Below are 25,318 nucleotides of genomic sequence, written 5' to 3' on the forward strand. Positions count from 1 at the left end.
GGAGCATCCAGCAGACACAGACGAGATGCTCATCCACAGAGCTTCCCAAGGCAAGAGCCGTGCCATCAACCAGCCCAGTTTCCCTTCTGATCTATTACTTTATAATCTTAGGTGCAGTCACTTCGACATTTTCTCTAAAGAGAACAATCATTATGGTCAAGACAATACTCAGCGCTCGTGTTTGGGTGAAACAGCACCACACGCACCAATTGCCATCGAGCAAATAGCGCAGTGTCTCTCAGCCCCTGCCTCCCAAAGTCACATGCAAAGCTGTTTTGAGGCTCTGCTTCCAACTCTTAATTATGTTCAGGGTAGCCAGCAAAAAACAGTTTTCAGCATCTCATTTAGACTGGCTGCCCTGTGATCAGGACGGGTGGAAAGCAGAGGCCGGAAGGGAAGAGAATGCCTCCAGACCTTTCCTCCTGGCTGGAGGAGTGCTCTACCCACACACCATCATCTCAAAATAGACCTGACTGCAATGCTACAGCAAACACAGAGGCCACATAATGACACTGTACAGAATGGGTACAGAGGAGAGAAAAATAGAAAAAGTGTATTTAGCAAACCATTTCCTGGTGACTGTTCCCCTCCCATGAGAGCCAAATACGTAAAACAAATATTGTGGGCAAAAAAAATGCCCTTCAAAGCAGACAAGAAATTTCACAGAAGCACATAGGTAAGAAGGCTCTCTGGAGGCCTCTGTGCAGGTCCAGGCAGAGCACGATGCTCTCGTTGACTTCTGAATATCGTCAAGGATGGAGATCTCACAGCCTCCCTGTGCCCTCGTTCCAGTGTTTCACCACCCTCTTGGTAGAGCTTTTTTGTTTCTTTACATTGAATCAGAATTTCCCACGTTCCAGTCAGCCCCCGTTGCCTCCTGTCCTGTCCCTGTGCACCTCTGAGAAGAGCCTGGCTCCATCTTCTCTACAGTCTCCCATTGCTGGTGAAGATAGCAATAAGACCTCCCCTTAACTTCTTCTTAAGACTGAACAAACCCAGTTCTCTCAGCCTTTCCTCCTAAGTCCTGTGCTCCATTTCCTAACAAATGCCAATGGCTGGAAGTACAGAAACATCAGAAAATAGTGAAACAAGCAAAAAGTGAGTTAGGAGGGGTTAAGAAGATGGAACTGAGCAGAGAGAATTGGTGATGGGAACCATCCTGACAGGGACTGTGTGATCACCTTCCAGGGGTGACAGTGGTCTTAGGACCATAACTTATCATTAGGCTGGATGCAGTCTGGAAGAACATGCCATCAGGAGGCAGATGTCTACAACGGGCAAGACAACAGCGCACTCTGTCCCTGCAGATTGCTATTACTAGATTTGAGCAAAGTGCACTGCAAGGAGCCAGGAAGAGCACTTTGAGGGAGCTCAGGGAGCTTGTGGACGGGCATCAGGGTGAGACCAGTCAGAGCAGTAGTGCTGGGCTGACTGCTCCAGCCGCCAGAGACACACACAGCTCCCCAGATGTGACAGCAGGAGGGAAGGTGGGAATACACAGCCAGGGCTTCAGTACCCAGAACTGACCCAGCCCACACTCTGCCTTGCACTGCCACAGGAGAAGGCAACTGCAAATGCAGCCTCCTGAATCTCCAGGCCATTCAGTATATCATCAGACAAAAGCTACCAAGAAAGGCAAGCTCAGCTCAGCTGATCTATACACGGAGTGGGAAGAAAGCAGTGGAGAGCAAACACAGGGACAGCGTGTCCTGACTGGAGCGGGAGGTGGCAGCAATGTTCTCCAGCCTGGTCGAGTCCCCTTTCCCAACAATCGAGACCCTCCCGTCGCAAAATAAACCCGGAGGCTGAGAGCAGAGCGAGAAGGAATAGGGAGCCCAGCAGAGAAGGGAACAGCATACTCGACAGCTATCCTACCTACCTAGGACACCAGACCTGCCGGTGTAGCTCCTTTACCAGCACTACACGATGGTATTTTTCAGTTCCCTCCTATTAGGCGCCTCAAGTTCAACGTGCCTGTGCACCAAGACTCCCTGGGCCAGCAAGGGATCACAGAAAGCTTCAGTGAGAAAGGACAGCAGAGTTAGGAAAAGCTCTCTTACAGCATGGGGCAACAGGCACCTTTGGCACAACAGGGAGACGGAGCAGACGATTTCTCCTGTGGTCTCTTGGGGTGACACAGACCATCAGCGCTCCCACTGATTAAGTGTCAATGACTGAGCTTGAACTGGATGTAAGCAGGGTGGAGAGCTCTCCTGTGCCTTTCCCTCACACAGTCCTCACTGTATGGGCAAGATTGCTGGCATTGCTTTTTCACCCCTTCCAGTTCTGGAAAAACAGAGGAAAAATAAGTTGCCAAAACGAGACACTACTTGGAATCTAGAGGGAAAGGAATAGGGAGGGACTCCTGCTTGGGAAGTCACAGAAAGAAGCTGAGTGCACAACAGAAACTGTCCCAGAGACACAGGGCTTTCCCACTCCCTGACTACGCTGACTGCCCACTAGCCAGTGGTTCACTGAAACCCTAACAACTGGCCCATAAAACTGAGCTAAGGAAATCTGCAGGCTGGGAAGCAGCTAACAGAGAAGAGGACATGTACAGAAGTACCCTGAAGCACTGGTATTAGAAGATTGGTTCCTAGATGCATCCCAAGTCTCCTGTGTGACCCTGGACAGATCACCTCCATGCCTTAGTTTCCGCTGCTGTACAGAGGAGGTGTCAAGAAAGGAGGTGTCACGTTTACCGCTTATGAGAACTGACTTCTTGGTGTCTAAGGCACTTCAAGATCCTTGGATATGAAGAAAAAACAGAAAAGAGCAAACACTGTAGAGAGAACACCAAGCAGACAGAAGATCCAACACACACACGCACTCAGACCTGGCACCGCCAACACAACACGTAGCTGCTCCCAACTCCACACAGCACTTCAGCTCCATGGTGTTTGTAACACAGGTAGTACAGACAAGGCAATCTTTCTACTGATCGAGTCAGAGAAGAGAAAGATACCAGACGTGTCATTCAGGGTATTTCTGAACAGTGTTCCCAAAGGACCTCAGGATGAACTTGCTTCCACTAGGAAGGATCATTTGTTTACTCTTGGAAAGGCCACCCAAATACTGGGCAATACAGATTTTAGGCCAGAAAAACCACAGATGGGATAGGCTGTGATTTGCAAAGCCATCTGGTTTCAGCAGCTCTGTTTGTTGTGAGGCGGTACGCTCCTTCTTCTCACCCTGATTCAGGGATCTTAGTCCTTCTTGCCCTAGGCTGACCAGTGATGTAGAAGGACAAGATAATATGGAGCTATTCCCTTCAGTGCCTTCTAGCCATCAATGGCTTCCAAGCAGTCCTTTGCCCAAGGAAGGGAAGAACAAGTGGAAATGAAAGCCACTCTCTCTCATATCCATCTACCTCCCAACAAGAGCTTTGGTCTTTTTCACTGTGATAATTTTCAGCACAGTCTGACACCCCAGCAGCAGGCCCCAGCCACACAGTGGCCCTACACATCATCACTCAGCTGTTTGGATGTAAACAGGGACAGCCAGCATGGTGCAGGGGCCATCCGAGGCAGTCTGCAACTCTGCTAGGGCCAAATTGGACGCAATGCTGCTGGGCTGCCCGGGAACGACAAGATCCGATTCAGCAGCTCCTGACCCCCCCACCACGATGGACAGGACGGCATCTGACTCCTGGAACTGTTCTTTGTTCGGGCCGCCCTCCCGGGAGCTTTCCCCAGTGGCACCGTCCTTCAGCTCTGCCAGGGCCAGCTGGTTGGGGAGGGAAAGGCCTGCCTTGCGCCCTCGTGCCACCCGCTTCTTCTGGGGCTTCCTGAGCTGCAGGTCTTTGTCCTTGGGTGAGCCCAGCCGGCACTTGTGGTCCTTCATGTACTTGTGGCGCGTGAAACCTTTGCTGCAGGTGGGGCAGCGGTACTTGTAGTTGCCGGTGTGCGAGCGCTGATGTTCCATCATGTGGGCTCGTCGGCTGAAGGACTTGTTACAGTACTGGCACTTGTGGATCTTCATCCCTGCACAGGGCATAGGAAGAGAGAAAGCGCCATTAAAGAACCCTGCATTAAAACGCAGATATTCAGACAAATCTGCACTGCACTGAGGGAGGGCATGGCAGCTCTAGCTCCTCTTCCAAGCAGATGTTCCCTGATGTTCCCTGTCCATCCTGACACACACCCTCTCTCCCTCTCTTACCCTGCAGCTTGAAACAGCCATCTCTTCGCCCAAGCAGCCACATGCTTTTTTGGTTTGCTAACTAAAACAGCCAACCAACCCTCCCCCCTACCCCCACCATGGTCTAAGAAGGCATTGTGCCAGGCATATTTGCAATCAGAAAAGTAGGTGCTTACCCACTGAATGCCAGGGTTTAGGAAGGGTTACAACATTAGCCTTTGCCTCCAAATAAGAGGTTTAAAATATTAGCAGGAAAAAGTGTCAGGCGATTGTGGTGAAAAGACAGAACATAGGCTTAAACTCTGGGGGTTCTTTTGTTTTTGCTTTTTTTACCAAATACCAAATACCAAGTGTATTTTCTAAATAAAAAACAAATTGTTTCACTTTTTTTCTCCCAACTATGGGAATATACTGGAGTTGGAAACACATCAGCCACTGCACTGTCAGCACAGTTCCATCTGCACATGACAAGCACAAAAAAAGACTGAGTTTTACCCCAACAGACAAAAACCACAGAGTTCCCTAGGGCTGAGGAAGAAATGGTTTGCCTTTATTAGGAGTGGGAGCATCTTTTTGGAACATAGAGAGAAGGGAGTTGAATCCCAAGAGCTCTCCTCTTGAATAGAAGATATTATCAGTAAGCAGTGGACAGATCACTGTGGACATTCATTTGACAGTGAACGCACTGAATAATCCAGCACTGCCTCAGAGTCTCACCCAGTAGGCCCTGCCTACAGATTTATACTGCTTTAGGAAAAAGCCAAAAACTTAGACACAGATATAAACCACAAGCTCACATAATCAGGCCTGCAACAACAGAGATTAAAAAAAAGCTAAAGCTAATAAGCAGTATTAAGAATTTAGGCTTACGTATGGGAAACACTGTACCATACAGTGTGGAAAATTCTCCCATAAAACACACAGTGGCTGTGTTAGCTGAGGGCTGGGTGGAGGGACACCGTGGGGAAAGCATCTGCAAGGAACATCTTGTGCTTCTGGGGGTCCCAAAGCAGAAGCACTTTCACTGTTTGCCACCTCCTGTTTCTCTGGATTACTCCTTCCATAACACGCTCTCCCAGTCACAGCGAGTCCCAACAACTTCTTTGTTCCCAACTACTAGCAGCAAGGGCAGAGGCCAGCTGCACTTACCTGAATGGGACAGTATGTGAGCCTTCAGCTTGTCAGGCCTGTTAAACTCTTTACTGCAGCCTGTGTGGCTTCTGTAAGAATAACAAACACCAGTGGGCAGCATGAATCAACTGGGGATTGATGCAGAAATGCTCAGCCCTTGTCCTTAGCAGCCCACAGGCAGATCCCCAGATGCACTCACAGCAGGACCCACATTATTTCAGCCCTTCTGGAAGGGGCAAGGAATAAACAGGCTGCTACAGGGACACATGTGTCTTCCACTAGACTACACATTGCTCTTGTCTCACCACAAATGCTCCTAAAAGCAGCATGTTCAAGATCCCAGCTGGACACAGAAATATTCTGGAGGGAGCTGCAAGTTGGTTGGAGTAGGGGGAAGTCAGTTGGTCTTGGCTGTCTCAGAGGGCCCATGACTGTCCCACAGACTTTAGGGTGCACCTCCTAAACCTTTCTCTCTCTGGCTTGTGCATTAGCTCCCACATTGCCAAGTGCTTTTTGAGACATGACAGTTGGGAAGATCACTTCATTCAGCACTTTGTGCTCAGATATTACTTTCTTTTCCCCAATGCTCCCCAGGTGCAATTCCCCAAGCCTCCCATGCAGGCAGGCATTATTTTACACAGGTTGATGAACTGAGATGAAATGATGTGGCCCTGCAGGAAGTCAATACCCGGAACTGGGATTTCTAGGTTCCCAGTTCAACAGCACCCAGCATTACTGCCTTCCCAAGAAGCAGTGGGTTGGCAAATGCCATACACATACCCTGGGAGACCCACAGGAAACATTCCTTCCCTCCCAAATCCCATCATGACCCATTAAGACATAGCACCATGCTGGAGACAAACTACGTACGAGAAGGGACATTTATACTTCTTGAAAGGCTCGTGAATCAGCATATGCCGCTTGAGTTTATCTTTCCGATTGAAGGCTGCATCACACACTGAGCACTTAAAGGGCTTCTCTCCTGTGTAAGAAAGAAACCAAGAGTCAGAGAGAGCCCAGTGACACAAGGCTGTTCTCATCCTGTACAGGATTTGCTCTGGCAGCAGAGCCAGTCTGTTCTTCTCTATAATCTCTCCCAGGTTTCCCTAGGCTGCCTGGTGGATGAATGGATGGATGGCTACAATCCCCACCACATGCTGCTCCTCCTCCCCAGGGCCAGCTTCCTTAGCTTCTGCAACCCTGGGCAACAGGGAAGCCAGCTCTGTGTCCTGCTCCTAACTGGTGCAGTATTGGGCATGAGGCTGATCGAAAACCATATATTATTACAGATGACTCATACAGTTGACTCTGTTTTTCTAGTTATTAGGAAACTAGTCAGGGCATTACAGGGTGCAGCAAGGACCATGATATGGAGACACTGAGCAGTAGGCACAGGCCAGTTTGGATCCAGCAAGGCCAGCAGTGCACTGGGACTGGTAAAGTCTCTTGGGCCTAAGCCAAATCATCCAGAGCCACCTAGGCATCATCTCTGTACTGTACTCCCAGAATTTCTGGGTCCAGCCTGGGTGGCTCCACTACTTTAAAGTGCATGGGCCCAGCATCACCCCCAAAAGGCAACCCACTTCCAGCCCAGAGCCGAGTGTGGAAGCTGTACGGCTGCACTTCTGTGGCACTGTGCCTGGGATAACAAGCCCTGACAGCCCCAAGCTGGCTCTGCATCTGTCATCTGGATAAGGTGCCCAAGGTTACAGCTCAGCTGAAATGCGATCACCAGAGAGCTGGGAAGAGGAAGGTCCTGATCACTGAGCTCTGATCCCAAAATGTCTGTTCCCGGGGGCTGCCAGCTGGCAGGGAAGGCATTCCAGTACCGGTGGCGCCCATACCCGAGTGGATGTGGGCGTGCAGCTTGAGGTAGTGCTCCCGGCGAAAGAACTTCTTGCAGATCTGGCACTTGAATTTGCTGCCCCCACCATGCGTGGGGATGTGTCGGCGCAGATACCTCTCACAGGGGAACACCTGTTAACACACAAGAACAAGGCTAAGAGCCAGCAGCACGTGAGGGATATCACTGGGTCTGCACGGCCAAGGGAGGCACAGCCTATATAAAAAGCCAATGAAGCCCATGGTGATTGCTTTCTTGGAAAGAAAGCACTGAGGAAATCTTCAGTTTGGTGTAAGAAAAATACAGATACAGCTTTTTTGGAAAAAAAAACCAAAAAACAAAAAACTTCTTATCCTTAAGAAACACGTAAGCCATAACCTTGCTGCTAAGTTTTATGACACCACAGAAGTACTGAGGACCAGCACCCCAGATGGACACCCTGTTGGAGCCATCAGAAGCACAGGCTGGGCAAGGAACCCCAGTAGTTACTACCTTCCCACAGCATTAAACTTATTTTGTGCTTCCCAATCATCTATTACCAAAGGCTCCCAATGCAGGTGTACACACATTTATGGTCTTTATAAAGTCAGTGTGAATGGCTCCTTTGGCTAATGGGGATACTGAAAATACCCAAGCTAAGTGAATTCCTAAAGAGATCACTGCAAGCACGCATCGGCAGGAGCACAGGAGAGCCAGGAGCTCTGGTACCCAAGGCTGTGCTCTCACAGCATCTCCAGAAGTCAGCAATATTAATAAGAATACAAACAGAAGTAAAAAACACCGCTGCAATTAATGGGCTCTCAAAGCCCTGTTGCTGCTGCTGCTCAAAGTCCCACCCAGGCCCAAAAGGGCATCTGTCACCTGGTGGGGGGAGTGGAGAAAAGACAGGTAAAGAAAGATGGGTTACTAACCATGGCAGGAGTGCGTTTCCCCTTCCTGAGCTACCTCAGTACAGAATGGTCACTCCTTTGAGATTGTCCCTGCCCCCACTGCAGGATTTTCATTTCCTTGGCTATAAACAGAGGAGCAAGGGTCCAAATTTTAGTCTGGATTTCAAAGAATAATTTATTAGAATTCAAACCCCACAAAATTCTGCCCCTCAAGCCCCCTCAGGGGCCATGCTGACAAGAGTATTTCCAGCCAAAACCTACCCGGGCATCGTTCCAGTCCCAGTCACATCACTCAGACAGATTTCTCTTTTCCAAGGACACCGAGCATTCATCCAAAAGAAGGGAACATGGGGAGACCCAGAGACTTCTACTGTGGCAGGAGTTGAGGAGAGCAACATAGGCGTCCAGGCTCTCCCAGGACTTCCCAGGCATAACCCTTCCAGCCACAGATAGCCAGGCATGGTGGGTCAAAGCCCTTGAGATGCGTAGCACTGACGCCACCCTAACACTTCCCCAAAACCTGCCTCTCTTCTCCTGGCACGCCTGCTTCTAAGAAATAAGGATGGCAGCCCAGGGTGTAAAGTCCCATGCTGTCAAAGACCCGAGCCAGCACCGCACTGAGTGTGTCAAGGGAGTAAGGGAGCTTGGCTCTTTGCACAGCACGAGCCCAACGCAACACGTGGGCGCACAGAGGGCAGACAGGGAGAAACATCCCCTTGCAAATCCTGTGCATCAAACAGGGCCCGGCAGAAAAGCCAGCACTGTGGGGAGGAACGTACTCTGCACGAGAGAGGCAAGAGAGCTGGAGGCCGGGATGCAATCACCTCCGTCTCTCTGAAAAGCACCTCACGAGCCTGCCAGTCCGTACTGAGGTAGGAAGGGAGAGGAAAGGGAGTCAAGGGTTCCCGTTCCCCTCAGAGCCCTAACTGCATGGCCAGGATCGGCTCTGGCAGCGGTCACCCACCCACCTTCTGGCAATGAGGGCAGGGAAAGTTGTGCGTTGCTGTCTGCAGATGGTGCTCCAGGGCTTCCGGGGTGGAGTACTTATTTACACACTTCACACATCTGAATGTGGAGAGAAAGGACAGAGCCTGTGAACGAGGCTACCACTGGCAAACCCCATATCGCAGGCAAACCCCACACCACAGGCAAACCCCACGCTGGGCGGCACACACCCACTCACCAGCCACCTTCCAGGTTGATTTTTGGCAGGGATGGATTGGTACAGACGATACCAACATCGAGATGTTCTGAAACCTCCACGACCCACATGGCCGGATCACACTCACACTTAGCTTCCTTCGCAAGGGGGAGGTGCTGGAAAATTGGGTGGAGAAGCCTTGGAATTGCTAGTCCTCTGCCACACTAACTCCCCATGCTACTGGCATGAGAGCACCCAGGTACCCAAGCACATATTTCACAGCTTCCTTGTGGAAACAAGCCCTACGTAAAGACTTCACCTTACTTAAAACATCTCTTCCCATTCTCACTGCCAGAAGACAACTGCTCCCAGTGAAGAAGTTCTTGGGTGACTGCACAGAGCAATGGAAGCGTTACCTGTGGTTGGGACAGCCACAAGGTAACATTCTCCCATGTGGAGTTTCCGGTGTCTAATAAAGTTTGAGCTCACATTGCTGCCTCTCCCGCACCACCTGGGCCCTCCTCCAGCTGCTCACTTATCCTCATAAATCTTGGCAGTACTTCTGAGACCTCCGCCAAACCTGACCGATCATGGGCAATGGGTACGAGTATCATCAACAATGAACACACAGGCACTCGCACGGTGTATCTGTTGTGAAACCTCTTTTCCTTCGGAGATCAGACTAAAACCTCCTCAAACATAAGCAGGCTTCTGATCTCAAAGATCACTGCTAGCAAGCTGTAGGATGAACCTCCCCAGCACAAGGATAAGGAGAAATTATGGCCCAACTAAGAAGTAGCAGATATTTATTCCATGAGGCTCCTAAGTGACTTCCAGTATCTACTGGACCTCTTACTCTTCCTGTATGTACCTACATACACTTCAACTGTTCCTGACTGCTGTTCATGAAACATTCTCACGCTTCCTCTCTATATAATAGAAAGGCTTTCCCAGGCAACGGTCTCCTTTGCAGCAAGAGAGAAGGCGAAATAAGTCTTTTACCTGGGCACAGCTTTTGCAGCCCTCACTTCCTTTGCTGCAGGTGATTAGAGAACCACAGAAGACGGGCTGGGAAGGGGCTCCCCTAGGTTTCTCGCCCAGCCCAAGGCAGGCTCAGCTGTGCCCATCTCACTCTTGGCCCCGACAGAGGATTTGCAGTGATGGGATCTTCCTGTGCAACCAATACCAGTATTTCACCATCTTTCTGAAATATTCCTTGCTGGAATTTCAACCCATCATTCCCTGTCCTGTCTGCCACTCACATGGAGATCACCTTTTGCTTTTGCTCTCTTCAGGAGACTGTTAGCACCTTGACCAGCTCACGTTCCAGGAGCTGAGAATGAACTATAATGGGTCACGCTCTCATAGCATCCTAAACCTCAGGCCCAGATTCTGCGTACAAAGTGCTCAGCCCAGCAGCCTGGTGGAGGGACCCTCCCATTGCCACTCGGGTGCCCAAAGAAACCGCAGCTGCTGAACACACGGCCCCCTCTCCCCTCTAGGGTCCTGACAGCTCTCAGCCAAACGCACTCAGCACACACTCACTCCTACAAGCCTTGTAAGCACGAATTGCTACTGTACTTGTACACGGCCACATCCTTCTTTGGGCTATGCTGGGGCAGCAGGCTGTGGGAGTACTGGTGGACACCCAGCTCATACAGGGAGGGGAAGTCCTTGCTGCAGAGGTGGCAGCGATAACTCAGCTCCTCCTGGTGGCTCTTGATGTGCTCAAGGAAGGACTCCAGCTTCTGGAAGGTCTGAGCGCAGCTTTTCACCACACACTTGTACACCTGGGGGAAGACAGGAGAGTGACTGGAGCGGCACACCATGGAAACCAACTGGGCAAATCCTCTGCTGACAGACAATGCGGCCTTACAGTTCGGAAACTGTGGCCACTGGGTCTACTTTCAGAGCACAACCCCTGTCCCTTTGTCCCCTGTGTTGGGGAGTAGCTGAGCTGATGTCATGAACGAAGCAGCACCACAGTTCCCAGAGTGCCCCATCATGCCCATGGGTCCGCCACAAGGCCATTGGCGCTCAGGAAGGGGCACAGCAATGAAACCCTGCATTGCACTGCAGCAGGACAATGTGGTGGTAAAACATCCCCTTCCTCTGTTGCCTTCCCCAGAGGAAGGTCTTTAGAGAACAGTGCAGAGCAGCTTCATCGTCAAAATGTGGCTGACAGCTCTAGGTCAGGACAACAGCAGAACCTCCTGGAAGTGGAACAGGAACTAGGACAAACTCTACTCGCTCTGCACAGCACCCATTGGGCTAATATCCAAGGCCCACTTTGCCCACAGGAGGTCCCCACGGAGCACAGCTAATCCCACATGACTAGACTCCTTCCCTGACCCACACAGCTGCTGGCCAACAGCTGCAGAGGATTTGCAAATTCAGCACAGCCCCCCAGGCAGGGCTTGCTCCCTTTCCATTACGATCACTGAGAGGAGACCAGGCCCACAAGCAAATGTGGCTCCAGAAGGTAAGCCCCACTAGCCCTCGCCTCTCCCGTCTCTGAGGACTGGGCTGAACCTGCTCAACTGCCATGTGACGTTTGTTCTGCAAACGCAGAACATCAGGGCAATTCCTCTGAGGACAGTGAGATGGAGAAAGGGGTGTTGCTCTGAACACATGAAATCACCCGAGCAGGTGAGATCACAACACCCCAGCAGTGACTGTCCCACGACCTGAGAGCTGCCACCTACACTGAAGACTTTGGACTTTGTTTCTTTCCTTTTTCTCTAGCTGCCCGAACCTGCTTGGCTGATTTCTCACAGGCAGCTCCGCAGAGCAAAGGCAGTGGAGCTTTTCAAAACCGCCCAGACCACATACCTGCAACCCAGCAATGCAACAAGCCACAGCGCAGGGGGAGCACAGGCAGCTTTAGAGAGTGAGCAGTGCACCAGGGACAGATACTGGGCGCTGGGGCACAGGACAAAGCCTGTCTCAGTCTCACCACCAACACAAGGTACTCTCATCCCCACTCACCTGCTCATTCTTGTGCTGTGTCATGTGCGATTTGAGCTGGAAGTAGGTGTTGAATTTGTTGGGGCAGAACTGGCATTGGTAAGAGCTATCGATCAAGACAACCTGCTTGGCTTCCAGCTTGCCCGCCTCGCTCTCCTCCATGGGGACCATGTCTTGGGGTGGTTGCACTGGGTTCCTTGAGGGCTGAGTCAAACCTGAAGAACAGGGAGAGACAAAGTCACAGACTGCAATCAGGCAGCTCTGAAAGCTGCTCTGAAAGCCCTGCATTGCTGAGACACCCCAGGCCTGGCTCTGGTTCCAGGCTCTTCCTTTCTCTCAAAGGCAGATCCTTTAGATCAGATGAATCTCATTTCCCAGCTTTCCTGTCTACAGATTATCGAGGGCTTTGATTTCTCCATCTTCCTCTCCTTGACCTGTTCTCTTTACCGTAGTGCTTCCAAAGAAATAAATACACCCCATGGAGTAGTCATCACAGCTGGCCCCCTCCAGGGAACTGGAGCCAGATTCGCTCCCCATCTCAGGCAGGAGATGGGAGGTAAGATCCAGGTAACACACAGAGTCCAGCAGCAGCCCTGAGGTCTGCAGAGAGCAGCTCCAGTGTCCTTGTCCTAGACACAACATTGCCACGCTGTCTTGTTCTTTCCCCTCTTACCTGGGACTGAGGCAACCAGCAGAAAGGTTATCCACACCACCGCCTGCCAGCAAGGAGCTCTTCTCTGCCTCAAGCATTTGCAGTTGGCCAGGGGGGCCAGACCCACCCCAGGCATGACTTCAGTGCTGCAAACAGGCCAGAGCACTGGACTACATTAAATCACCAGCCACTAGATCAGAGCTGCCAAATGTGGCTCGCATACTGCGAAGGCTGCATCCTTGGGGAGCGAGGAAGGGGAATATGCCTCCTCCTGTTCCCATGCACGACCTGGCACAGAGTTCGGGGCTGCTGTCTCACCAGCACCTGGACCGACCATTGCTATGGGTACCCATGGGCTGCATCTGCCAGCAGGACTTGAGCAAATGAGACAGACACCCAGTGCACTTGTCTAATGTGTGCTGCTAAACCCCAAGGGGGGTGATGCAAACAACTGCGCACACAGCTCCTTTCTCCCCTCTCTCCCCATTAGGGACGAGGAGATGCAGGAGCATGCAGACTCCCCACGTCACTGCTTTGCCTCTAACGCGCGCTGTCCCCAGGCAGCAAACCTGTGTTCTCCTCGTCCTCCGGCTGGTTGGGATTCAAGGCCATGACCTGCACCGTGATGGAGTTGCGGGAGATGGTGCATCCCAGCCCTGGAGGCCACACTTTATGGGTCTGCATATGCTTCTTCACGTTGGACTTCTGGGCAAAGGCTCGGCCACACACAATGCACTGGAACGGCTTCTCACCTGTGTGACTGAAGGCAGGAGGCACTGTGTCAGCAGCCCCCAGGCATGGACCATGGCAGCAAGGCTGCTGCGGCACTGCACTGAGCACTCACTGCTTGGCAGAGCAGCTCCTGGACCTGCCAAACAAGGCCTCTGAGACCTGATTAACGGGAGCAAGTGGATTGCGAGAGGCCTGGAGAGACAAGCCTTCCACACAGACAAAACACTCTCAGTCAGGGAATGACAAGGGATCAAAGGAAGAAGTGGGAGAGGAGAAAGAGCTCTGCCACAACATAGGACATCATTCTCAGGGTTTTCACACTGACCTCTGGGACCCCATTGCTCATCCCTGTCACCCTCATTTTCCCTGTCACCCCCCCGCCTTGCTCATGCGTAGCTTTTAGCTTGGAATCCCCCAGCCTCCCTGAATTTGCTCTCCCCTTTTTGCAGCAGAAATATCTTTCTACCCTGCTTTTCTGCTGTGGGAGAGAAAGCTGGCTCTGACACCTAGTGCACATCACGTGAAGAGCCCAGGATGGGAAAGGGAATGAAACCACCACTTGCTCCTTCTCACCTGCCTCAATTTCTGCAGTCTCTGCTGGGGCAGATACTGAAAATTTCAACTGCCGCCTGGCAAAGGCCTAGGTCTTATAAGAGCTCCCCACCAAGACACTAAGCTTGGTTATGGTTTGGTAATACCAGCCCCCATGCAGCCACTAAGGCTGCAGCTTGCTAGGGTGGGAAAGGAGAGCAAAGGCAGAGGGGAGCAGTGGAGGTGACGCTGCTCCAGCAGTTGGGTGACAAGAGGTTTGACTTTCTAGGTCTCATCAATGAGGAGACTGTTACCTTCTGATGTGCTGCTGCAGGTCAAAGTTCTTGGTAAAGGCCTTGTCACAGTAAGTGCATTTCAGCTTGGGGGACTTGGGTTTCCCTGGAAGCAGAAGGGCACACACAGGAATGAGATCACGCAGCACATATCTATCTAGGACAAAGAATAAAGCACTCATGAAGGGGTAAGATCTGCCTGGACAGAGCAGGGAGAGGTTTAGGCTACATTTAATGTAGCCTGACCTAAGTCTAGAAGTAGAAGCACTGAGGAGAGCAGAAGTGAAGGGGCAGGGCACCCTCTGTGGGCATTAAGCACTTGGGGGATACTTTCAGCTGTGCTACAAAGCAGCTGCTTTAAAAGTATGTTGGGCATTAGAAACAGGTATGGGATTAGTGAGAGGAGGGGTCCCAGTTCTGTCTCTCCCCTATGAATGCACCAAGGTCAGCCATCAGCCGGAGCACATGCACATTTCTCCCACTTGGAAGATCAGTCAGTCACATCTTCCATCTGCTACAATGGGGTATAAACCAACGGAAACAGCAGAACCATGGGCTGCTCTAGCAAATCCTGGACTGAGAGCTGCAGCCTGCATGATCGTTCACATCTCTGCAGATTATGTTAAAGCCTAGTATAGGTATTGCTGTATCTCCACAGATCCAGCCTTCCTGGTGAGAAAGGCCACATGGCTTTCCTCCACCATAGGCTTGGCCTATGGTCACTTGGCCAGATGTGCGTTGGTCACACAAGCAACAGGCAGGCTCTGCCAGCGGAGGGTCTGATGCTCATCTTTCCTGTAACTGGACATGCTCCTGTCCTGCCTCACCTGGGGACAGGCGCATTTTGTTCGCAGGCAGGATACACACTAAAACACGTAGTAGGGACTGGTCTGCTGAGCCTTTGGAAAGAGTATTAAGGGCCAGGCCACAGCTGGGCCTTCTTACTTAGCTTAACATGGACCAAGGCCTATCACCTTATTTGCAGGATCTCCCCTTTTTCAAGTGTGATACAATAAGCATATAGATGCAGAGATTGAGCAGAAGTCTGCCCCATGCAGCAGCACACTGACAGTCACTTCATGTGTGTCCAGAGATGACAGACAAGAAGCATGTCCACATCTCTGCCTGCTCTCGATAGCCTTGGGCATGGTGTCCTGCTCCTCCTCTAGAGCACTGTGCGCAGCCAGTGCCACCCAGCAGAGCCTGGAGAGCCTGCAGCTCGACTGTGCACTACAGGACAAGCCCAGAGGCCTATGGGCTAGAGCAGGGCAACAGTCGTAAGGACACCTACCTTCATGCAGCCCGCTCTCGGTTTTGGAGCGCCTACTTTTGGCAGCAGAGGCAGAATCAAAGCCAACCACATTGCCTCCTCCTGCACTGGCCAAAGGTGTGGGAGTGCTGGTACTCTTGGATTTGAATCCCTGCTTCCCAGGGCTGTACACAGGAGGAGAGGGATACACAGGACTTTCCACACACTGGCTCGGTACCTGGAAGAGTGCAATTATCAGTGGAAAAACAGATTTGCTGCACAGTGCCATACCGTGCCAAGTACAGCACCTATTACTCTACACCTCCAGAAACATTTGCCATAGCAGGCTGTAAGTTCAGCTGAGTTTTCTGCCTCCTGCCAAACTGGATCGAACTTCTGGTTCACCTGATCCGACAACGTGTCTCTAACTAAAGCTAATCCCAGGCACTGCATGAAATGCTCTTGCTGATCACCACCAAGTGTCCAGGATTTATTACATCAGGAACAGGACAACAGGGAAACTCTCTGAAGGAGCTCCCTAGTCCCCCATCTAGGTCCTACACCTAGAACAGGTTCTCATCCCTCCAGAGCAGGTTACCAGAACGATTACCACTCACTGTGGGGATTCAAACCACCCCTGAAGGCAGGAATCTCCAGGCCCTGCTGCCTACTGAGAAGGACTGCAGAAGGGAAGGAGGCACAAGAAAACTCCAGATGACGTGGAGGCTGTGAATAGCTGACGACACACAAAGCCACTCAGGCCCATGTCTCTCTCAAGAAGCTGAATTTTGCTGCCCACCTAAGCCTGGAATGAGCAGCACCGTGCTCTGCTCCCCTCTGAGACAGCTCCCTCACCTCACCTCGCTCTCACTTCCAACATTTGCAGGTATCCCTCAACCACAGCAGACCAAGCTCACGCATTCAGGTCCTCCAATCCCTCATCCAGCCAAGCCCTCCCATTCTTAATTGTTTTTTCTTGTTCTCAGAATCCCCTTCCTCTTGCTGGCATGTTTCTGATCAGTACCTTCTCCCAGAGGAAATAATCAATGTTTGTAAAATAACCTAACGCATCTTCCCAGATGCTAATCCTGCATTTCGAGTCCAGGCAAGTCCCAAATGGCACCACTCCCTTGCTTTTTAGAAGAGGCCCAGGATGTCAGAGCCCCCACGGACTTGGCCTTACCTCTATGGGCGGATAGGGCTGCATCCCCAGTGTCTGAATCTCCACCGAGCTGTTTGCTGCCATTGGGGCAGGCGTGCTGTACACTTCGACCACGCCGCCGCCCCCGGTGCTGGGCTGCCCTGGAGCCCCCAGGCTCGGCGGGGGAGGTGGCGGTGGCTGAGGAGGGGGGGGCGGGGGGGGCGGCGGTGGCGGAGGGGGCTGGGAGAGATAGCCAGCCCCAGCGTGCATACTCAAGCTGTTCTGAAAACAGAAGAAGGAGAGACAGACGCACAAGGCATTGAAAACGCAGCACTGGTCTAGCAAGGCTGAGGTGGAGAAGCTGCACCCTCACACCCACATTCTCCATCAGGCTTCAGAGTGACACCTGCGCAACAGTGACAATGTCATCATACAGTGCACCACTGTCCAACTGCCAGGTTGGAGCAGGTGGTGCTGGCTTGCAGAAGGTTGGCTTGACCTGCTGGTAGACATTGTCTCCAAGCATTTGAGCCCCACTGCTTTTTTGCTTTTTTATAGCTTCTAACCTTTCTGGTTATTAAGAATTTTTTCAGAGCATAGAGAGTGTATCCAGCCCAGCAGGGGCCTGACCAGCCCTGAGGAGAGCCTACACCAAACATCCCAAGAGGAGATCCATGGAGCAAACTGATGAGGGCTCCGGAAACCAACAATTATAAGAGGGGCAAAAAAAAGCTGGAGAGACCATATTACAAAGATCTGAGCATCCAGCAACAAGGACACCAGGAGGGAGCAGACCCTGGAGTTATCCTGTCATTATCTATCAGGCTTCCCTGAGCCTGGCTGTCATGCTGGGAAGGTGCCCAGGACTCAGCATCAAAGCAGATTTCTTGAGTCTGATCCCATGCAGCAGGAGTCCCCAGGGCACACGCACGGCCCTTACCTGTGCCGGGGGCTGCACCGTTGGCATCGGTTGGTCCAAGGATGTAAAAGCAGACATGGCCGACATCAGCACCTCATCGCTAACTAAGATGTTCCCCTGCACGAGGGTCTGAATCAAAGGAGACGGAGGAACTGTGATGTATGTAGAAATTTGCTGAAAGAAAAAAAATTGTTGCATTGTTGATCAGCAACAGGACAAAATAATAAACTCAGAAAAACAACGATGCTGTGCTTTTTACTGAACCTCTGCGTCTCTGCTTTCACAGCCTCTAGTCAGCAGACAAGCTAAGGTAATTATCTACCGCTTCCTACTGAGTCCCCTGTAGTTCCTAGCTGTAACAGTAAGCGAGCTCTGGAAATGTCACAGAAGGAAGTATAAAGGTTTCCGATGGTTCAGGGAAGTGGCCACTGGCTCAAATGGTCGCTTATTAAACAAGCTTTGCAGAACAAACTCATTGCAGACAATTTCAGGCCTTTACTGGATGCTTTCCTGCTAGGAAAGGTGGGGAACTGAGGGAGGCTGCTCTGGCTATAGATGGTGAACATCAAAATCATCTCTTCAGATCGGAGAGGGACTACAGGAGGGGAGGTTGGGCTGTCCCCATTTTGTTGGTAGAAATGACCAGTGTTTGCAGACTCAGGCAGCACCGTCCATCAGTGCTAAGTTAACTTAAAAAAAAAAAAAACAGTTGGTTTGAAGCACTTCAGAAGCCACCATGACTGCAGGCACAGGATGCGTCATGCATATGGGAACTGCTGCACAGACTCGCTCCCGAGAAGTCTGTTGGGAACGAGAGTTCCCAGAGAACATCGCCCTCCGGCACATCACACCACACCGTGTGGGGTTATCTGCAGGAGACGGGGTGGAGGCAGGCAGGGGTGAGGGTGCCACAACCACAGCCCTCCTCTTCTGCCCACGAGCCGGACAACGGTCCAGGGGAGACTGAGACCCACTCCACCCTGAGCAATGCACAGCGCGAGCAGGCCTGCCAGGCCGGGTGTCACACCGGTGCTCTTGGGTGGAAGCCAAGTCTGGCTGTAGCACAGACATGATAAGAAACTTCTCCTGGCCTGAGGAAAAGGGACTAGACACTCATGCTGAAGGAAACCTTACAGCAGAGGACCAAGCAGATTTAACACGAGGTCAAAATCCAACACGACCACAGCTAAGCCTCCTAGAAGAGAGGTCAGTCATGAGGTATCACTGGACCTAAAAGCATTATGCAGAGGTTCTCCCACTCCCAAAATGACGGCAACAGAGCCATGGAGCCTGCTGGCTCAAGCACAGTACCTGCCGGCTGGCGCTCGGAGCCTGCTGCACCGATGTGATGGATGGGGTGTACACGCTGTTGGTGGCCAGGGAGACAGTGGAGAGGGAAGGGGTGTTTCCCTGGCACTGCTCTCTCTTGTGAGTCATGAACGCAGGCAATGAGTTGAACTGCTTCTTACACTTCCCACACAGGAACACATCTTCATCATCTGCAATTAGAAAACCAGATCACTGTTCCAGCCTCTGGCTCCTTTTCTTCTGCATTCCCCAGTGCTATACCAAAGAACAACCAGAAGAGGCAGGAGAACAGACACTTTCTGGATCTCTAGGACATCATCATCAGGGCAGAATCAACTGCTAGGGCAAAACTCTCCCTCCTCCGCGATCCTCAGCTCTCCTCAAAGCCAACTGATGGGAACATGCCTGTCTCAGCCCTGCACCCTTACACAAAACCCACAGTCTCCCTGTGACAAGCTGAATCCCATTGCCTGTCCTCTCATCCCAAAGACATGAATATCCAACCCAGCCCTGCTCCTGCACCACCTTCTGCTTTTACTCAAATTGCTTCTTCCAAAGCATCATGATTATTCTGGCTGATGCAGATTTTATTACTCAAGTTGCACAGAGGAAGAGGAGTAATTTGCATCACGGCACAGAGTCAGTGGCAAAATCAGGGCACAGCTTGCACCTCAAACCTCCCCCCCAGGAAGACTGCTGGTCTTTGGTGCCTCTGCTTGATGCTAGTGGCAGAAAGAAGACAACTGAGCTACTATGTTCTAGATTAAATCTGCACAACTAGCAACCCAGACAGGCACATGCCATTTCTCATTTGAGACAGCTGGACTCAAACACCTTGGGAAAAAATACCCTGTGGCTCTCAAGGCTGCGACTGCTGTCTGATTCCTGGCACAGCCTCAGGCAGGACTGCGCTGGGGACACAGATTGTAACTCCTCCAGGAGCACAGCTCAGAACATGGTCACCATGAGAGGCTTTTCAATAATAGGATGAAGTGGGAACTTGCTGTCCAAATCAATCTGATAGATGGATGGGCTGGCCTCTTCCACGCAAGGGGAAAAAGAGCAGAAAGAGAAAACGCACTCTCACATGGAAGGGCTCAACGTATCAATCCCCTGAACAGGCTCTTGGGTCTTCTGCCAGCAAAACTGTCAGCTCATAGCTGGCAACACTTGTAGTTGCAATCTGTGATAGGTGGGAGACCCAGACGGCAGTTCTGCACCTACCCAGCAAGTCCTGGTCCAGCACTGGCTGGACTACGTTTACCAGCTCCGGTGAAGTCAGCTCTGAAGACAGGCACTAGCTGTAAGATCTTGAATGTCTAAACAGGAGTTTTCACGTGCACATAAACCACCAGTTTCCATATTCATTCACACAGATTCACTCAATGACTGGACTAGCAGTACATCCCCAGAGGATAAGGGACTGCTCATTACATAAAAAATATAAGTAGCAAGCACTAGTGAAATACAAACAGTAACGAGCACCAGCGGCAGGGAGGATACCGCTCCCTCCTTTCACGCCTTTATCAAAGTGCCCGGTCCAGCCTATTGCCGACACCAACTCCAAAAGCATCTTTCTGCTCACCTGGGCACTCACACAGACCCATTCCTCCTGATTCACCTAGCCCAGCTGATGGGTCACAACACTCAGAGCAGTGTCCTGCATGCACAGGCTGCATCGCTGCTCTGCCCGACTGTCACGGAGAGTGCGCTGTAAGAGACCACTGTCCCCTCCTCCTTCTCTCCCCATGCTAAAGAGACTCACCCATGGACTGGATGGTGGCGGATGAGTTGACATTTTGAGCGGACGGATCGTTCACCCCTCCTTGACCATCCAGCAAGGACTGCACAGCCAGCACTGTCTGATTATCCATGCCTGCAAGGGAGACATGAGCGGGGAGGGTGAAGCAAGCGCCCACCAAACGCAGAGGGGCCTCCTCGCTCACCGAGCGCATCGCGCCAAGAGGCCGCTCGCCGGCGGCCCCTCTGCTCGGCAGTATTTGCTGTCTTACTACAGAAATGCTCCTGCCCATTTCTATTGACACGAGAGGAGGAGAGCGAAGAGAAGCAAGGGAATCCAACAGTGCAGACAGCACTCGGTTTCAGGCGCTTGCTGCAGAGAGGACAGACGTTTGCAAACTGCAGGTATGAAAAGAGCTAAGAAGTGGCTATTTAGGATGTCATGGCCCAGCCAGGGTAATGGCCTGGATGGACCTCCTTGGGGAGGCAGCGTGAGACAAAACCCTTCGTGGGCAGCAGCTGTGTGTCAGCCTGCAACCGAGCTTTGCTCCGAGGCAGGAACTTTCGAAACACCTCCCCGTTTCCAAGAGCAGAGCTCTCGGACCCAACCATCCACAGGCTTATGAACAACAAGAGGATTGAGTTAGAGCATTTAGAAGGAAGCTGCAAGCGTGGGCTCCCGGGAAGGGCGCTGGGGGGACCTGCTCGGCCACCGGCTGGCCCCCGGGACACGCGGGAGAGCCGGACAGCGGCTCCCTCCCCTCCCGGCCGTGCTCCCCGCCGTGCCGCAGGCACCTCTCACGTGAGAGCTGTCGGTCGCTCGCTCTCATTTCCATTTCCCTCGGGACTACATGAAAGCACACACACCCAGACAGATTTGTTGTCAGAATCAGCTCACTTGCTTTGGCACAAATATTTTTCACTACAGCTAAAATGTTCTAAAATATTCTGGATAAATACAGGAGATGGGGACTGCTCAGCTAGGGAGCCCACCTGGCCAGCGGCACACAGTCCGTGGATCAGGCCCAAAACAATTTTTTTCTTGCTTTGGAAACCAGAGGTAAAGAAATGCAGAACAACCCAGTTATGAAAAAAAATGGCTAAAAGATGTGATTTATGTGCATCACTCCTCTCTAGCAATTTGTTCAAGATCTTTGCAGAACAAGACTGTGCATCTCTTTAATGCCAGACTCAGACAGGGAGGACATAGAGGTCTAATCGTCTGCAAACGGTGCAGGTGAGCACAGATCCTGACAAGAAACCAGTGAGCAAGCAGCATCAGGAAGGATAGTAAAACGTTGTGACAGATCCCAGCAGAGAGGAACGGAAGAGCAGAAGCAGCAGCCCCAGCTTCCCGCTACAGGTTCCCCTGTATTTAGGGTACAAAAGAGAGCAAGAAAAATGCCACAGCTTATAGAAACCTCAATGCCTGCAAGGTGCAAGTTTTTAAATTTCTCCTGGACATGGGGATGTGACTTCCCCAAAGGGGAGCACACAGTAAAATACTGTGGATTTCTCCTTTCTCCTGTATCTCCAGCATGAAGCAAACAGCAAGACTCCACAAACACCCTTTCCATCCAGCATCCACCAAGGAAAGGTCACAAACACTGCGTGTCCCCAGCGAGGGAGATGGCAGAGTGCAGTTCTGCAGCTGCCACGAAGCAAGGCCCACTGCGGACCCCGTCGCTCACGCAAAGGGCTGCAATCGCTGCCGCCGCGCGGGCCAAGCGGCGGACACTGCAGGTGCGCTCCTCAGCCGCTCTGCTCAGCCCTGCTAAAGCTCTGCTTTAAAATAGACCGTCCTTACTCACAGATATTCCCCAGGTCAACTGCAAATGCGATACCGCAGGCTCTGGTTAGCGCACCCCAACTGGAGAGCGGAGCGGAGGAGCCCTTTCCAGCAGTCACGGGGAAGCTGGACGTGACAGAAAACTGGGAATCAAAAACTTGGTCTTAATAATTTGCGGTCAGAATTAAAAACACTGAAAATGAAAACGCTGAAGTCTTCCCACTGTTCGCACCAAGAACACCACGCGTGCACTAGACCACTGAGTTTCTTCGCGGCAAGTAGCTGGATCTTTAGAGCAAAAAAGCCACATTACAGCCTCAATCCTGCTGTAAGTACTTCCAGTTTCCAACTGGAAGAGGCTTGAGGAGCGACCAAGACCAGCAGCAGACAGGTAACGCAGCAACAGCAACGCCGATGCAGCATTTAGCATCCTGCAGCGACCAGACGGCCCACGACAACAGAAATACGTTGCTCTTTATGCATCTGGCATTTTGCACAAGCGGCTACCAAATTTGCCCACTGAGTCACTGCAATTTCACAAGTTAAACGGACAATTACACGTTTAATACAGAGGGGAATCGAGAAGTTTGGGGTTTGGTAACCAATGAATTAAAGCAGGGACAGTTCCTTGATGCCATTCAAGGCCATGCATAGACTCAATCAGAAAGCTTTGGAGCAGTCTGCACTGATCAGAGCCTGCTTGAGTCCGTACGACATTCTTCATAGCCACAAAACCTAGAAGAAAAGCCAATGCTTCTCTCCTTACTGGCAGCGTGCTTTCCCCAGCACCTGACGAAAACACAGAGATCTCGGAAAACGACGATAAACGTGCGAGGCTGTCCATTTGTGCTATTTTGTTTACTCCTCACAGTTCTCTTGGTTCAGACAGCAAAACAAAACTGCTCCCTTTCACCCGGGTTTTACTCTCCCTTGCGCTCTGAGTTTCATGCCCCTGGCCACTTTTCGGCCGCCACGAGCACCGGGCGCCCCGTGGCAGACGTGAAGATGCCCCGCTGCCCCCCAGCGCGTGCAGAGGACACGAGCCAAGTCACCGCCACCTTGAAATCGAATCAGTTAAGAAGAAAAAACAGAACAAAAAGGAAGAAAATCAGCCACGAAAAGCTGCCGCTTTTTGTGGGCTTAAGAAAAAAGTGGAGTTTATTTTGATTTGCCAAAATGCGTCGCTCTCCTGACTCCTATGAGGAATCGCGTGCAGTGAGGAGCCGACTGCAAGGAGGAAAGAGGGGACCTGGCTCCCCACAAAGTGCTGCCACGTGCACGAAGCAAGCTAACAAAACGGAGAGAAACGCTGCTCCTCGCTCATCTTTCCGCCGCTCTGCTCTCGGGGGCTGCTGGCAAAGCAGAGACGAGTGGACCAAGATGCGAGGCCCTTCGGCAGGGGCGTCCCCTCCCGCAAAGTGGCGGGACAGCGGACTGAAGCGCAACTGCAGAGTGGGGAGCAACAGCACCGGGGGCAGGGGCGGGGGGCAGCGCGGGTGCCAACCCGGCCCTCGCACAGCGAGGGAGCAGCTGAGCGCGGCCCTCGCAGGGCCCCGTTCCCCAGCGTCCCCTGGTGTCACCCGCGCCCCACACCCAATGCTCCTGCGTCCCCCAGCATCACCCCACACTCCCGTGTCCCCCAGTGTCACCTGCACCCCACGCTGCCACCTTACATCACCCCACACCCAATGCTCCCACATCCCCCAGCATCACCCCATGCTCCCATGTCCCTCAGTGTCACCCATGTTCCTGCGTCCCCCAGCATCGCCCCACACTCCCATGTCCCCCAGTGTCACCCCATGCTCCCACGTCCCCCAGTGTCACCTGCAACCCACACTCCCTCATCCTCCGGTGTCACCCCACACTCCCGTGTCCCCCAGTGTCACCTGCACCCCACGCTCCCCCGTCCCCCAGCGTCCCCCGCACCCCACGCCGCCACGACCCGCCATCCCCCCGCACCCCACGCGTGCCCCAGCGCGCTGGCACCGGGACAGGGGGTGCCCGGGTGCCCCGGAGCGCGAGGGACGGGGACCGAGGTGCCGGGGTGCCCGGGCGCAGCGACGGGGTCGCAGCGCTGCGGCCGCGGGGCACGGGGAGCCGCGGGGCAGCAGGGCCGGGCTGCCGCCCGGGGCCGCCCGCGGGGCCGGTCCTGCCTCCGCCCCCGGCGCCGCCGCCGCCGCCGCCGCCGCGCGGGGCCGCAGCGCGCGGGGAGGGAGGGGTGGCCCCGCCCCGCTGCCCGGGAGCCCCCGCGCCGCCGCCAGCCGGTGCCGCGCGGCGGGGGCGCGGGGCGGCGCGGGCCTGGCCCCGCGGTGCCCTGGCGCGGCGCGGCGCGGCGGCCCCGTTACCTTCCAGCGCCTCGAAGATCGCCTGCGCCATCTTGGAGCCGGGGCGGCCGCGACCCGCCAGCCTCAACGGGCATTGTGGGAAGGAGGCCGCCCGCGCCCGCCAGGGGGCGCCCGCGCCGCGCCGCGCCGCGCCGCCGGGAGAGCGGGGGGGCAGCCCGGGGAGCCGCCGCGGGCGCCGGGTGCTCCCACGCGGGGCGCGACCCCCGGGCCCGGCGGGGGCTGCTGTCCGGAGCTGCCCGGGCGCTGCGGAGGAGCTGCCGCGCACCCCGGCGCCGCGCGTTTGACCGCAGAAGAGCGTTCAGAGCCCAACGCGGCCGCTGCTCTGCCGCGGTGCCGCTTCCCACGTAACTTGCCTACCGCAGCACCCGGTAGGAGCAGCGCGCGGCCCCGCGGCGCCCCCCGAGGCTCCCTGACCGGAGTCGGGAGAACTAACCAACGGGAAGGCTGGTGCTTCGGGGGGGTTAAGCGTTTGTGTCTTTTGACGGGGCGAATGCTCCCCCCTTACCG

The 25,318-nt window shown here is 53.1% G+C and overlaps 1 protein-coding gene across 6 annotated transcripts; it reads right to left on the reverse strand.

Moving 5' to 3' along the window:
• Positions 1-526: 526 nt before the first annotated feature.
• Positions 527-24,911, reverse strand: ZNF341 (zinc finger protein 341). Of its 6 annotated transcripts, none has more exons than XM_064521282.1 (16): positions 24,812-24,901; positions 22,099-23,818; positions 20,703-20,813; positions 18,941-19,128; positions 17,651-17,803; positions 16,753-16,992; positions 15,612-15,807; positions 14,342-14,426; positions 13,334-13,524; positions 12,134-12,327; positions 10,727-10,935; positions 8,973-9,069; positions 7,116-7,248; positions 6,142-6,253; positions 5,290-5,360; positions 527-3,983 (listed from the first exon to the last, which is right to left on the reverse strand). In XM_064521282.1, exons 3-16 carry the CDS (start codon positions 20,809-20,811, stop codon positions 3,469-3,471), a joined length of 2,493 nt encoding a protein of 830 aa, XP_064377352.1. In that variant the 5' UTR covers positions 20,812-20,813; positions 22,099-23,818; positions 24,812-24,901; the 3' UTR covers positions 527-3,468. The 6 variants fall into 6 exon arrangements, with proteins under 6 accessions (XP_064377352.1, XP_064377351.1, XP_064377350.1 ...); XM_064521281.1 differs by having other exon boundaries at positions 22,489-23,911; positions 24,812-24,873; XM_064521280.1 differs by having other exon boundaries at positions 22,099-23,911; positions 24,812-24,873.
• Between the last annotated feature and the right edge of the window lie 407 nt (positions 24,912-25,318).

The sequence above is a fragment of the Dromaius novaehollandiae genome, chromosome 16, assembly GCF_036370855.1.
Source record: "Dromaius novaehollandiae isolate bDroNov1 chromosome 16, bDroNov1.hap1, whole genome shotgun sequence".
NCBI lineage: Eukaryota > Metazoa > Chordata > Aves > Casuariiformes > Dromaiidae > Dromaius > Dromaius novaehollandiae.

Bases quoted from the DNA above. Each gene is read 5' to 3' on its own strand.
- ZNF341 (XM_064521279.1), bottom strand. From the start codon at position 24,842: ATGGCGCAGGCGATCTTCGAGGCGCTGGAAG. The intron at 17,804-18,940 runs GTACTGTGCTTG...TTTTTCTTTCAG, and splicing joins CTCCGAGCGCCAGCCGGCAG to CAAATTTCTACATACATCAC. The intron at 14,427-15,611 runs GTAGGTGTCCTT...TTCTGCTTCCAG, and splicing joins CGAGAGCGGGCTGCATGAAG to GGAAACCCAAGTCCCCCAAG.